The sequence below is a fragment of the Cucurbita maxima genome, unplaced genomic scaffold (genome assembly GCF_002738345.1).
Source record: "Cucurbita maxima cultivar Rimu unplaced genomic scaffold, Cmax_1.0 Cma_Scf00007, whole genome shotgun sequence".
Taxonomy (NCBI): Eukaryota; Viridiplantae; Streptophyta; class Magnoliopsida; order Cucurbitales; family Cucurbitaceae; genus Cucurbita; species Cucurbita maxima.
In genome coordinates this window covers 1,437,281-1,450,867 of record NW_019272023.1, presented here as the reverse complement: position 1 = coordinate 1,450,867, position 13,587 = coordinate 1,437,281, and the positions used below count along the sequence as shown (strand labels likewise).

At 35.9% G+C, this 13,587-nt stretch overlaps 4 protein-coding genes and 1 non-coding gene across 5 annotated transcripts; 2 read left to right on the top strand and 3 right to left on the bottom strand.

Annotated features, from left to right (window-relative positions):
* Positions 1-490: 490 nt before the first annotated feature.
* Positions 491-570, top strand: TRNAL-UAG. The gene has a single exon. It is a non-coding gene; the product is annotated as a tRNA-Leu (tRNA).
* A 273-nt stretch (positions 571-843) lies between these two features.
* LOC111481789 (40S ribosomal protein S14-2) lies at positions 844-2,904 on the top strand. Its single transcript, XM_023127382.1, has 6 exons — positions 844-934; positions 1,296-1,415; positions 1,499-1,544; positions 1,756-1,841; positions 2,047-2,176; positions 2,599-2,904. Exons 1-6 carry the CDS (start codon positions 932-934, stop codon positions 2,664-2,666), a joined length of 453 nt encoding a protein of 150 aa, XP_022983150.1. The 5' UTR covers positions 844-931; the 3' UTR covers positions 2,667-2,904.
* Positions 2,905-3,310: 406 nt separating this feature from the next.
* On the bottom strand, positions 3,311-5,303 carry LOC111481790 (40S ribosomal protein S14-2). The gene is made up of 6 exons (XM_023127384.1): positions 5,198-5,303; positions 4,735-4,854; positions 4,592-4,637; positions 4,287-4,372; positions 3,998-4,127; positions 3,311-3,569 (listed from the first exon to the last, which is right to left on the bottom strand). Exons 1-6 carry the CDS (start codon positions 5,198-5,200, stop codon positions 3,502-3,504), a joined length of 453 nt encoding a protein of 150 aa, XP_022983152.1. The 5' UTR covers positions 5,201-5,303; the 3' UTR covers positions 3,311-3,501.
* A 358-nt stretch (positions 5,304-5,661) lies between these two features.
* On the bottom strand, positions 5,662-8,151 carry LOC111481807 (beta-fructofuranosidase, insoluble isoenzyme 1-like). Its single transcript, XM_023127406.1, has 6 exons — positions 7,956-8,151; positions 6,880-7,745; positions 6,645-6,803; positions 6,127-6,365; positions 5,960-6,050; positions 5,662-5,888 (listed from the first exon to the last, which is right to left on the bottom strand). Exons 1-6 carry the CDS (start codon positions 8,149-8,151, stop codon positions 5,709-5,711), a joined length of 1,731 nt encoding a protein of 576 aa, XP_022983174.1. The 3' UTR covers positions 5,662-5,708.
* Positions 8,152-10,117: 1,966 nt separating this feature from the next.
* LOC111481615 (beta-fructofuranosidase, insoluble isoenzyme 1-like) lies at positions 10,118-12,651 on the bottom strand. The gene is made up of 6 exons (XM_023127142.1): positions 12,564-12,651; positions 11,417-12,282; positions 11,179-11,337; positions 10,671-10,912; positions 10,507-10,597; positions 10,118-10,435 (listed from the first exon to the last, which is right to left on the bottom strand). Exons 1-6 carry the CDS (start codon positions 12,568-12,570, stop codon positions 10,256-10,258), a joined length of 1,545 nt encoding a protein of 514 aa, XP_022982910.1. The 5' UTR covers positions 12,571-12,651; the 3' UTR covers positions 10,118-10,255.
* Between the last annotated feature and the right edge of the window lie 936 nt (positions 12,652-13,587).

Below are 13,587 nucleotides of genomic sequence, written 5' to 3'. Positions count from 1 at the left end.
TTATGTTTGTGTTTGATAGATCTCCGAGCTTTAAAAATTATTTAATAGGATGTTAAAAAAAAAAAACTCCTCTTTTGTCAAATGAATTACAGTTGTTAATGGATTCATTTCTTAAAAAATTAACTACTTTATTATTTAAAATTGAATATTGTGTCTCATAAAATTCATAATTTTTTTTTTTTTGTATTTATCCTTATTTTCTTATTATTATAATTGATTTTGAATTATTAAACCTTGTCACGGTGATTTTCAACATAGTACAAGTGAATTTAATTATTTAAAAATATCTCTCAAACATGCTTTTGTGACAGCATATCAAACACGATAATTCACCAAAGGGAAAAATAGTAATCAAAGGAGCACAACTGTTTTGTTCTTCAACATAGGGACTAATATTTGGGGATGAATATAAATAATTATAAATAATTAAATTCGAAATTTTCAATAAAAGTTTAAATAATAAATAAATAGAGCGATTTGCAAACAACAAGACAGTTTGGCCGAGTGGTCTAAGGCGCCAGATTTAGGCTCTGGTCCGAAAGGGCGTGGGTTCAAATCCCACAGCTGTCAATGTTTTTTTTAATTTTTTTTTTTTTTGTCTCATCTCAATCTATGCCCGTCCTCATAATTAATTCATTAATCTTTAGAAGTTTATCTGAAATTTAATCCAATTTAGAATGTAACTTAAATAAATAAAAAGGAATCCATAATTCTCAAAAATTAAACTAAAATAAAAGATTTGGGGCAAATTCATAATTTGAGGAAACTTAGAGGACGGTCAGGTTATTTTGCTCACTCATTCTGGAAACCCTAGCTATATAATTAAACATCATCTTCTACTAGAGCTGTATCACGTCGAAGGTCGAAGGTTCAGACAAATTCTCGAAAACCCTAATCTTCCCCTGCAGATTCCAGTTCATTACTCGTCACCATGGTATTTCATCATTCTTTTTATTCTTTCGTATTACGACTCCTGTATTCAATCCCTGAAAATATAGTTTCAGTCACCGGCAGATTATAATTGCTTGATTCAAAGTAAATGTAGGAAGTCTTATGAAAAACTTTGTAACTAGAAAATTTCTCAGAATTTATTCGAAATATGGTATCTGTTTGTATCATCCTGGGATTGAAGAGGGAAATTTCCACACCTCTGTTTAATTTTCGCGTGCTATTCATTTTCGTTGCATTGCTATTGGGGTTCCTTCGAATTTGCGTTATAAGCACATATTTTGAAGTAGCTGTGTGCATTGAAGGTAAGCTAATGACTTACTCCCTTTGTGATGTGTATTCTGTAGTCGAGAAGGAAGACTAGGGAGCCTAAGGAGGAAACTGTCACCCTTGGCCCTGCTGTTCGTGAAGGAGAGCATGTCTTTGGTGTCGCTCACATTTTTGCTTCGTTTAATGACACTTTTATTGTGAGTGATCTTCATTAGATTCTTCATCTAAGTCCTTAGTTGATTTTTTGTGTAATTCTGAATGTTCCATGCTTGAAATGCAGCATGTGACCGATCTATCTGGTAGAGAAACACTTGTCCGCATCACTGGTACGAAATCTGATCCACTCAATCTTAAAATTGATTCTGGCATTGCTTTCGGGCTGCGTTTTGACTTATTTCAATGGTTTCTTCCTCATGGTCATGTGCACGGTTTTTGATTGATCATAGTCCCTGAATTTCACATTGAACTGTCTTCGTGATTCACTCTTCTCCATCTTCTGTGTTGTTGTACTTATAGTTATATCCTTTCTTTGTTCAGGTGGTATGAAGGTGAAAGCTGATAGAGATGAATCATCTCCTTATGCTGCCATGCTTGCTGCACAGGACGTTTCTCAAAGATGCAAGGTTTGGCCACTAGTTGGTTTTACGTTTCTTTTGATCCGAATGTTCTCAGTCTAAATGATGAAAACTGCTCTATAAATGCTAAGAAGAGTAATGCATTTGTATGGATTGGCTTGCTTTTGAGATAACTGACTTTTTATTATTGTGTTTTTTCTTCTGTGAAACAACATATTGGATGATCACCCTGACAGTTGAGCATTTCTTACAGGAACTTGGCATTACTGCTTTGCACATAAAGCTTCGGGCTACCGGTGGTAACAAAACCAAAACTCCTGGGCCTGGTGCTCAATCGGCTCTAAGGGCCCTTGCTCGTTCAGGCATGCGAATTGGCCGTATAGGTACATAAGATTCATACTTCACTTCACTTATGTTTGTTAGTTTTTCTTGTATGAAACTGAAGCATTTCATGTTCATCTAAAAATTATATATAGATGAGTACTCCTCAAAAGCCATTGGGTTTATAGGCCAGACTTCTCCAATGATCATTTCACTGATTGCTAGTCGAGTATCGGGAATTAAGATCTATACGATATTCCATGTTAGAGGCTTAATGCACAGGATAAACACAGTTCTAGCTCTTATTATTCCTTGTGATCATGCATAGAGAAGTGGTGTTTGAATGTCACACCATTTTGAAGTTGAATATATATAGTGTTCCATAGATCTTTGTATTGAGTTTTGAAGTTCATGATCTTTTGAACCAATTAATTAGCATGCGTGTGAGATTGTTATTTTTACACCGTTTATTTTGTGTTTCCAGAGGATGTAACTCCAATCCCGACGGACAGCACTCGAAGAAAGGGAGGCAGGAGAGGAAGAAGGTTGTAATTCCTAGACCCCTTCCAAATTTTCCTTCTCTTATGGTGGATCTGGTGGCAGTTGAATACCATAGTTTTGAAGAAATTGGATATCTGCTAAATTGCGACGATTATTATTGATATTCTGGTTATTGCTTCTATCAACATTTTTGCCATTTTGATTCATGGATTTTCGAAGACAACGAGTATAGCACACTTTTTGCTGCCTTTTGTTAATTTGATGATATCCAATTTCTTGTTCAAACAAACGGCCTCTAAATTCATCACTTCATTATTTGTGAATAATGATTGAAAACTGTTATTGTTAGCTTTCATTTGTTTTTTAACTTCTAAAACTTTGAATTTAGTCCTCCGAATTGAACTCCCAATTCAAGTGTAGCTTGTTGATGGTTTGTTTGCCTTTACAATGGGATTTCAAGAGTCATGTATAATAGGCTCGTGTGTAAAAACCAAATCACTCGGGTCGGTCGGGGACGGGGAGGACCAGTCTAAACATATCGAGGCTGTTAGATCCAATCCAACCTTATTATGCAAAGAAACGAAACATTGTTGAGGAAGAAAGGGTGTGATCATCCACCAATTATAAGAAACAATTTGGCCCATGATTTAATTGCATTTCCATCTTGAATGTGGGTTCCATTAGAACATTTGACATTTCATCATGTAATTGACTAGAATCATATAATGGCATATGAAATGAAATCCCACACATGGACACCAATTAATAGTTAGTTATAAAGTGCAGCAAAAAAAGGTTTAATTCTGACTTCAATAATTCAAATCAAAACGGGGAAAATATTGATTAAAAAAGCAGAAACCAGAACATCAGACTGTCGAACTATGAATCACAATCTTCTTCCTCTCCTGCCACCCTTTCTTCGAGTACTGTCGGTCGGGATTGGAGTAACATCCTCTGATAAGACACCAAAAATTGGGTAAATCAAACAGTTTTGAAGATTGCAAGGAAAGCTGGTAGTAGAAAAATACAACTTTGAAACATAAAAAAAATAGTTTGCTAAAGAAACCGTTTGAGGAGATATTTTATGAAATTTTCTCACGTGTTCTAAAATATCCGAATTGGAAGCTAGATGCTTTTCGTAAAAAATGATTTTTAATGAACACTTGGAATGCCCTAATGGGCTTTTTAATTCATAATGAAAATGAGTAAGGATTCACGCAAGTGTTCACTATCACAAGGTAGCTTGAACTTCAAAACAGAACATTTATACACAATAGCAAGTGCACTTCACGTTAGGATGATATGCCAAATGGAGAGGCTTTGGTTTCTTACTGAAAATAATCTAGCAATTCTTGATAATAATATTGGAAGTAAGAATGTACCTATACGACCAATTCTCATGCCTGAACGAGCAAGGGCCCTAAGAGCTGATTGAGCACCAGGTCCAGGAGTTTTGGTTTTATTTCCACCAGTAGCCCGAAGCTTTATATGTAAAGCAGTAATGCCAAGTTCCTGTTACATATTACCCGGGTTTAGAGAGATGATGCCATGGAAGTAAAAGCACTATAATGCAAATGAATACAAATGCACATTGGGATGAAAAGCAGTTTACCACATTTAGATTAAGAACATTGGGATGAAAAGAAACATAAATCTGATTAGTGAGCAAACCTTGCATCTCTGAGAAACGTCTTGTGCAGCAAGCATGGCAGCATAAGGCGATGATTCATCTCTATCAGCTTTCACCTTCATACCACCTGGACAAAGAAAAGATATACCATCCAGTCAAACAATTCAGAAGTCAGAGAATACCAAATCACAAAGGTGGTCGAACATAAAACACATGAAAATTATCAACCAAAAACCAAGTACATGACCATGAAAGTATAATTTATAAACCGGTGGAATCACTAAAAAAAGCAGGCCAAAAGCAATGCCAGAATCAATTTTAACAGTGATTGGAAGACATTGCATACCAGTGATGCGAACAAGTGTTTCCCGACCAGACAGATCAGTCACATGCTGCAATTCAAGCATAAAACGATCAGTCAATTCAACAAAAAAAAAAAAAAAAATCAACCAAGGACTTAAAAAGAAGAATCCAATGAAGATTACTCACAATAAAAGTGTCATTAAACGAAGCAAAAATGTGAGCGACACCAAAGACATGCTCTCCTTCACGAACAGCAGGGCCAAGGGTGACAGTTTCCTCCTTAGGCTCTCTAGTCTTCCTTCTCGACTACATAATACACATCACAAAGGGAGTAAGCTATTCGCTTACCTTCAATGCATATCGCTACTTCATAATTTAGGTTTAGAACGAAAACTTGAAGGAACTTCGATTCAATAAACAACGCCTCGGTTTTATCAAACGAAAATTAAACAGAGGCATACAAAAATTTCCACTCTCCTTTCCTAATCTTCTGATATAAAAGGAGACCGTATCTTGAATCGATTGTTAATGACAAAAAAATCATGACTTCCAACATTTTCTTCGACAATTATAATCAAGCAGGAGATTGAAGCTGAAATGTTCAGGGATTGAAAACATGAATTAAAATGGAAAAAGAATGATGAAATACCATGGTGCGAGTAAATGACGGAACTCAGCAAACGAAGTTTGAGCTTCAGAGACCCGGTAGCGCTAAACCTGGTAGGTGATAGTTTCATTTTATAGGTAGGGTTTTCAAAATGGGGGCGGAGGAAAAGTAATTTTGATTGGTCCCATCCTCTAAATCTGTTCGAATTATGAATTTACCCCCTTACCCCTACCTCTCTATATATTATATATAATCATTTTTATTTAGTTATACAAGCTTTCAATAAATATATATAATTAATTTATCTATGGGAGATAAATTAAAATTTCAGGAAACTCTCTTTTCAACTTTAAATAATTTAAAATTTAAGACTAAATTTAAAATTTAAAAGCAAATAAAGAATAAAATTATTAAGAGGGATAGGTCTAAAGATCTAACTCTTTATTAAGAAATATCAAAAGAGAGGCTAATCTGCCATTGAATTAAACAAAAAAATAAGAGTTAGTTCTAACGTTCTAAGCTCTTAGAAAGTTGTTCTAACTTAGAAAAGTAGTTAGTTCACGCAAGCACTTCTCATACTCCAAGCGCCTAGATACTCCACTGTGATAGTCTCTGTTCCATTGTTGAACACATGCAAATGAGCATCCTCAAACACGGCCTTTGTTGGGTATACCCTCGAAGTTATGCATGTTTTTCCTCCTCCTCCGAAGCTCTCTATCACCGAGTGATCAATCTGCACAATAATACATAGTTTAGATTTTTAGATATGGTGCAAGAACGCATTGGGCTATGGCGTTAACATACCAAGCTTCGTAACAGGAGCTTTTTACTCGACAAATCAATGTCGACAAAGCCTGCAAATGTTGGTTTGTATAGTCCATCCTTCAAAGAAGAGCTACATCAAAAGAGAATCAAGAGCTTAGTAAGAAAAAATAATTATAAGGTCCATTTGATAAGGGAATTGAACCAACCTTCTTGCATCAGAGCACATAAGAACCACGTGGTTTTGTTCGGCCTTGAAGATCCTGAAGAATACAGGAGTGAATTCCTCGAGGTTTTCTGAAGCCAGAGTCAGAAGCCCAAAGGGTCCAACACCACCTTGGGCCGTCGATCCGAATTGACTGCACACGGCTTGTGCATCCACCCAACTTGGATCAAATGCCTCCGCTTTATCCAAACTCGAAAAGCTAAAGATAACTTCAACATCAGCCTGTACAAAGCACAAGAGAGAGGAAATATTCTATTTTTTAGATCAAGATGAGGTGGGGAAGACAGGGTGGGCCTGTAGCTCAAAGGATTAGAACACATGTCTACAAATCCATCATCGCCCACAACCGACCAAAAAGGGGGGACTTTTCACTTTGGAGGTAGGAAAGTTATAATCGGGATAGCGAACCCAAAGTAATGAAAGTTGGGTGTGAGTCTTTGTCAAAATAGAAGGGCCTTATCTTTTCGTTAATCGGTTAAGTGCGGGGTCCGTTATACTGACCTGAGCGGCAGTAATTCCTTTGATCTCGATATTCTGTCCCTTAACTAGCTCCTGATGTATCATCATAACCCTCTTCCATCTCAACCTATTGAGCTCCATAATAGGCCATTGTAAGAGCTGCTTTCCATTGGGATCCAACCACACCGTCCTAGGAATCGCCTGCAAAAGGAGGAAAGAAAAGGTCGGCCCAAATACAAAACAGAACAAAACAGAGCAAATTCAATAAAAAACAGACCTGAATTCCAGCCCATCCCTTAGAAACATCATCCTGCACACTATCAGATTCATTAGCCCAACCCCACAAAACCCTCCTCTTCCTCATTGGATCATAGAACGACTTGGAAGCATAGAAATTGCCATAGTCATATCTCAGCCCATTCCACCCATCCGCCGAGGTATTGTCCGGAACATACTTGTCTGTCGTCGGATAATACTTCCCCACCGTATAATACTCATATCTAGTCAGATCCAAGCTCACCTTTAACACATGTTTAACCCAATTTCCAGTAACCGACGCATCCAATCCAAATCTCCCAAAGCGGACGACTGGGTAGAAATCAGGGCACTCCCACATTCCCGTATTCGGGACAGAATGTAAAGGTTGTTCCGCCTTAGTCCAATTCAAAAAATCTTTACTTCTGTACAAATAAGCCATTCCCGTCTGCTCGCTCCTGCTGCCAATGATGGTCTTCCAGTGACCGTTGAAGCTCAGCCACGCCGTTGATGGGTCCCGGAAGGCGCTGGCGTTGACCTCCGTACCCGGTTCAACAATTGGGTTGTTATCCGGTTTGACCCACTCGATTAGAAGCGGGTCGGAGAGGTTTGCTGGAATGGCGTAGTTTTGTACCTGGCGATTCTGGGAGTCAATTCCGGTGTATAAAATGACGGGCTTGAAGCCGGGGAGGACGGTGGCAGAGCCAGACCAGCAGCCATTGATATCAAAGGGCTTCGAAGGGGAAAGCGCGGGTTTGAGTGACTTCCAATTGATAAGGTCTCTGGAAACTGAGTGAGCCCAAACAATATTCCCCCAAACCGCACCTTCGGGGTTGTACTGATAGAAAAGATGGTAGATTCCCTTGAAATAGAAGGGACCATTTGGGTCTGCATTTAGTTTGATAAGAGAAGAAAATCAGAATTTATAATAATAATAATAATAAATAAAAACATAAGGAACAAAAATAGATACGATCAGACGGTTAGAATTGAAAGAGGGAAAAGTAAGAAGCAATCGGAGGGAGGGCCAGTATCTTTGGTCGGATAAAATGGTAACAAGGGAGGAAAGGAGAGAATGAAAATGTAGAAATTACGAACCGTTCATCCAGTGACGATGAGGTTGAAAATGGAAACCGGTTCGATAGAGCTGCTTGATCTCGGTATCATTGTTTTCGAGAGACTGTAATTCAGGGTAGACTTTATGGAGAGCTTGGACGGCGACGAGGCCATTATTGACGAACAGAGAACAAGAGAAGAATCCGAGAAGGAGGGATAGGAGAGTACAGAAATTCATTGTGGAATTTGAATAGAGCAGAGGAGGAGGCGGCTCTGGTAGTGGAGTTTGAAGTGAAGTAGAACGAGAGTTTAATGGCTATTTATAGGGGGAGAAATATAGAGGAGTTTAAATTATTTGTTTAAATTTAGTGTAAAAGATAGGATACATTGGTTAAACTATTTACTATAAATAGAAAAATTTATAAGTTTTTTTTTTTTAAATTAAGATTAGTATTAATATTTATTTTTTCTTTCAAATTCAATTTTATTTGAATTTTTTTATATTTATTTTAAATAAATTATGTTTTTTATTTGTGTTGGAAGCAATTTAATTATGGGTTCCGTCTATTTGAAATTTAGTTATATCTTAAATTGATCATGAGACATATAATTGTCACTATAAATAAGAACTATAATTTTAAGGGATTAATATTGAAATAATATAAGTGGGTCGATCAAGTAGCCTAATTCTAAAGAAAAAGCATTATTGATAATCTAAAACTATCCATATAGATAGATATAACTACTATTTATTTAAAATATCCTGACAATAAAATACTTGAAAAAGACTACATAGGTATGATCCATGAATATGGATACCTTTATTCAATAAATATATATATATATATATATATATATATATTTCATAAAATAAATTATATTTAATTTCTAATTTTAATAATGTGAAATTTAGGATTATTGATATAAGTCATTTGGGAATAATTATAATACATACTTTAATTACAATAAAATAAAACACAGTGGTTGAGAAGGCACCAGATGAACCATTTTTGTAACATAAACTAATTCTATTAAATAATGAATTTAACTATAAATTTTTTTATTTGGTAAAAAATTTTATAAACTGATAGAAGTTTTAGAATTTGTTTGACTAAAAAAAAAAAAGTCTAGGCTTGGAGAAGTTGGTTTATAATTCTGATTATTTAAATAAAAAAATTATATTATAAAAATTATTATTATATATTATTATTATATATTATTATATAAATAATAAATAATTGAATAATGTAATGTAAATTTATTAAAAAAAATTATCAAATAAAAATAAACATTTTTTTTTATAAGGCAATTATTAGAATTTCCTAATGTTTTGAGGGGATGAATATGATTTTAGGGGTTTGTAAAAAAAAAAAAAAAAAATCTTTTGTTATATTGTCCTTTTAAAATGGATAAAATGGTTTTCCATTTGGAGGGTAAAAAGTTTGATATTGTCCTTCTAAAATGGAATTCATCCTTTGTTTTGTCAGGGAAAATTATCTTTTTTCTCGTTCTGTTTAAACCCCTTAATTTCCTCCATTTCTTTCACTCATTCTTATTTAGTTTCAATAACCCCTTAATTTCCTTTCACTCATTCTTATTTAGTTTCAATTTCATAGTAAGAAGAGTATCGTCTTTCTCGTTCCTGTTTAGTCTCGTCCATTTCCTCCGTTTCTTTTATCATAGTAAAAAGAATGACGATATTCTGCATAAATATTTTAATTTCAAAGTAAGAAGAGTTAGAAGAGTCTGTCTAAATAGTAGACAAGTAATTTTTTGAAGAAAAAAAAAATAATGCACAGAATTTCTCAATTCTGACACACAGAGAATTTCTCAATTCTGACACACAGAGAATTTCTCAATTCTGACACACAGAGAATTTCTCAATTCTGACACACAGAGAATTTCTCAATTCTGACACACAGAGAATTTCTCAATTCTGACACACAGAGTATTTCTCAATTCTGACACACAGTATACATAGTACATTCTAATATAACTATTTTATTGTACCCAAACTAATGTCAATCCAACCCATTTTAAAACTAATTTCAAACATTTAATTATAATTTATAAGTCTAGGAGGTTAGATTGAACATTCATAACCTTCAAAAACATTCTATCAATATCACTGTGATCATTATGTCATGGTAAGCTAAAAGAAAATAACTAATAAAGATCAACTAATAAAGATTGGGAGAGGTCCAAAGATCTAACTCTTTATTAAGAAACATAAAGACAAAAGAGAGGAGGCTAATCTGCCATTACAACCTTAAGTAAACAAAAAATAAGAGTTAGTGCTAACGTTCTAAGCTCATAGAAAGTTGTTCTAACATAGAAAAGAGTTAGTTCACACAAGCACTTCTCATACTCCAAGCACCTAGATACTCCACCGTGATAGGCTCTGTTCCATTGTTGAACACATGTAAATGAGCATCCTCAAACACGGCTTTTGTTGGGTATACCCTCGAAGTTATGCAAGTTTTCCCTCCTCCTCCAAAGCTCTCTATCACTGAGTGATCAATCTACACAATAATACACAGTTTAGCTTTGTGGATATGGTGCGAGAACGCATTGGACTATGACGTTAACGTACCAAGCTGCGTAACGGGAGCTTTTTACTCGACAAATCAATGTCGACAAAGCCTGCAAATGTCGGCTTGTATAGTCCATCCTTCAAAGAAGAGCTACACCATAAGAGAAACAAGCTTAGTAAACATGGAAAAAATAATTATAAAGTGATAAGGGAATTGATTCTACCTTCTTGCATCAGAACACATAAGAACCACGTGTTTGTTGGTCTCAGCCTTGAAAATCCTGAAGAACACAGGAGTGAACTCCTCGAGATTTTCTGAAGCCAGAGTGAGAAGACCAAAGGGTCCAACACCACCTTGGGTCGTTGATCCAAGCTGACTGCACACAGCTTGTGCGTCCACCCAGCTTGGATCAAATGTCTCCGCTTTATCCAAACTCGAAAAGCTAAAGATAACTTCAACATCAGCCTGTATAAAACACAAGAAACAATCGATCAAATGACACCCAACTTCTTCCTTTAATATAACTCAGAGAATTAGAACACGTGGCTACGAACCACGGTGACAAGGGTTCGAATCCCTCATCGCCCACAACCAACCAAAAAGGGGAATTTTTCACTCTGGAGGTAGTGTCAAGGGTTCGAATACCTCATCACCCACAACCAACCAAAAAGGGGGACATGGTAGGAAAATCATAATCAGGGCGGGGTCGGTTATAAACTAAACATACTAACCTGAGCGGCAGTAATTCCTTTGATCTCAACATTCTGTCCCATAACCAGCTTCTGATGTATCATCATAACCCTCCTCCTTCTCAACCTATTGAGCTCCATAACCGGCCATTGTAAGAGCTGCTTCCCATTAGGATCCAACCACACCGTCCTAGGAATCGCCTGCAAAAGGAGGAAAGAAAAGGTCGGCCCAAATACAAAACAGAACAAAACATAGCAAATTTAATAAAAAAAAACAAACCTGAATTCCAGCCCATCCCTTAGAAACATCATCCTGCACACTATCAGATTCATTAGCCCAACCCCACAAAACCCTCCTCTTCCTCATTGGATCATAGAATGACTTGGAAGCATAGAAATTGCCATAGTCATATCTCAGCCCATTCCACCCATCCGCCGAGGTATTGTCTGGAACATACTTGTCCGTCGTCGGATAATACTTCCCCACCGTATAATAATCATATCTAGTCAGATCCAAGCTCACCTTCAACACATGTTTAACCCAATTTCCAGTAACCGACGCATCCAATCCAAATCTCCCAAAGCGGGCGACTGGGTAGAAATCAGGGCACTCCCACATTCCCGTATTCGGGACAGAATGTAAAGGTTGTTCCGCCTTAGTCCAATTCAAAAAATCTTTACTTCTATACAAATAAGCCATTCCTGTCTGCTCGCTCCTACCGCCAATGATGGTCTTCCACTGACCATTGAAGCTCAACCACGCTGTCGACGGGTCCCGAAAGGCGCTAGCATTGACCTCCGTACCCGGTTCAACAATCGGGTTATTATCCGGTTTGACCCACTCGGTTAGAAGCGGGTCAGCAAGGTTTGCTGGAATGGCGTAGTTTTGTACCTGGCGATTTTGGGAGTCAATTCCAGTGTATAAAATGACGGGCTTGAAGCCGGGGAGGACGGTGGCAGAGCCGGACCAGCAGCCATTGATATCAAAGGGCTTTGAAGGGAAAATCGCAGATTTGAGTGACTTCCAATTGATAAGGTCTCTGGAAATTGAGTGAGCCCATTCTATGTTCTCCCATATAGCGGCTTCGGGGTTGTATTGATAGAAGAGATGGTAGATTCCCTTGAAATACATTGGGCCGTTCGGGTCTGCATTATAAAAACTAATAAGAGACGTATTTATGGAGTCCATATCAAAATAATTATAAAAACAAGGTGTAAACGTGAATCCACGTCAGACGAAAAATGTCATAAAAACAGAAGGAAGAAAAATAGAGGTTAGAATTAGTGAGAGCTGGAAAGCAGCAAAAAGAGATACAGTATCTTTTGAAAAGGCCAAATAATTTATGTTTTGAGAATTGATCCGATCCGATCAGGTAAAATGGTAACAACCGAGGAAATGAAGGACTAAAAATGTAGAAATTACGAACTGTTCATCCAGTGTCGCTGAGGTTGAAAGTGGAAACCAGTTCGATGGAGCTGCTTAATCTCGGTGCCGTTAGTTTTAGAGGGACTATAATTCGGGATAGATTTTATGGAGTGCTTGGACGACGACTGAGCCATTGTCGACGAACAGATAACAAGAGGAGAATACGATAAGAAGATGCAACAAGAGAAGAAAACGATAAGAAGATGGAGGAGAGTGAAGAAATTCATTGTGTAATTTAAGAGTGAAGAAAGAGGCGAGTTTGGTAGTAGAGTTTGAAGTGAAGGAGAAATGAGAGAATTTGAGAGTGAAGAAAGAGGGGTAGTGGAGTTTGAAGTGAAGAAGAAATCAGAGTTTGGTGACTATTTATAGAAAAGAAATATAAGAAGGATAAGATATTTGTTTAAATTTATCCTAAAAAATAGGATATATTATTAAAACTATTTACTATAAATAGCATAATTTATAAGTTTTTTATTTAATTAAGATTTGTATTTATTTATTTTTATTTATGTGAAATTCAATTTTATTTGAATTTTTTATATTTTTTTTAATTAATTATATATTTTTCTATTTAGGAATAAATGAAAAGTTGGGAGGGATTTAGTTATGGTTCTGTTTATCTGAAAGGATTTTTGAAGTTACTTACAAACATATTAAAACCTTTCAAATAAATATTAATTCTGTGAAATTTAAACTTTTAATCGAGATTATTAATACAAATTATATGTTAATAATTATAACCATACATATAACCTTAATCATAATTACGGTCGTAAACTATATCTAAATTTTTAATTATAGTGAAACAATATTAATGGGGAGTTCGGAATAACTAGAGAAGGAGACCTTTGAGTCTAGGAGTATTCAGAAGGAGCCCTTTCAGTCTAAGAGAGCTTAACCTAGCTTTTATTAAAAAAATAAATATTCTATTCTAAGCTCTAAATATTCAGACCCTTGCCTAGCTTTTATTAATAAATAAATAAATAAATATATATATATATATATATATATATATATATATATAT

Excerpts from the sequence above, each read along its gene's own strand:
- LOC111481807 (XM_023127406.1), bottom strand. The coding sequence starts at position 8,151 with ATGAATTTCTGTACTCTCCTATCCCTCCTTCTCGGATTCTTCTCTTGT. Across the intron at positions 6,051-6,126 it reads ATGTGCTCTGATGCAAGAAG|CTCTTCTTTGAAGGATGGAC; the intron begins GTTGGTTCAATT and ends CTTTTGATGTAG. Across the intron at positions 5,889-5,959 it reads AGCTCCTGTTACGAAGCTTG|ATTGATCACTCGGTGATAGA; the intron begins GTATGTTAACGC and ends ATTATTGTGCAG.
- LOC111481789 (XM_023127382.1), top strand. Across the intron at positions 1,416-1,498 it reads CGTTTAATGACACTTTTATT|CATGTGACCGATCTATCTGG; the intron begins GTGAGTGATCTT and ends CTTGAAATGCAG. Across the intron at positions 1,842-2,046 it reads ACGTTTCTCAAAGATGCAAG|GAACTTGGCATTACTGCTTT; the intron begins GTTTGGCCACTA and ends CATTTCTTACAG.
- LOC111481790 (XM_023127384.1), bottom strand. Across the intron at positions 4,638-4,734 it reads CGTTTAATGACACTTTTATT|CATGTGACTGATCTGTCTGG; the intron begins GTGAGTAATCTT and ends CTTGAATTGCAG. Across the intron at positions 3,570-3,997 it reads CATGAGAATTGGTCGTATAG|AGGATGTTACTCCAATCCCG; the intron begins GTACATTCTTAC and ends GTGTCTTATCAG.
- LOC111481615 (XM_023127142.1), bottom strand. Across the intron at positions 10,598-10,670 it reads ATGTGTTCTGATGCAAGAAG|CTCTTCTTTGAAGGATGGAC; the intron begins GTAGAATCAATT and ends CTTATGGTGTAG. Across the intron at positions 10,436-10,506 it reads AGCTCCCGTTACGCAGCTTG|ATTGATCACTCAGTGATAGA; the intron begins GTACGTTAACGT and ends ATTATTGTGTAG.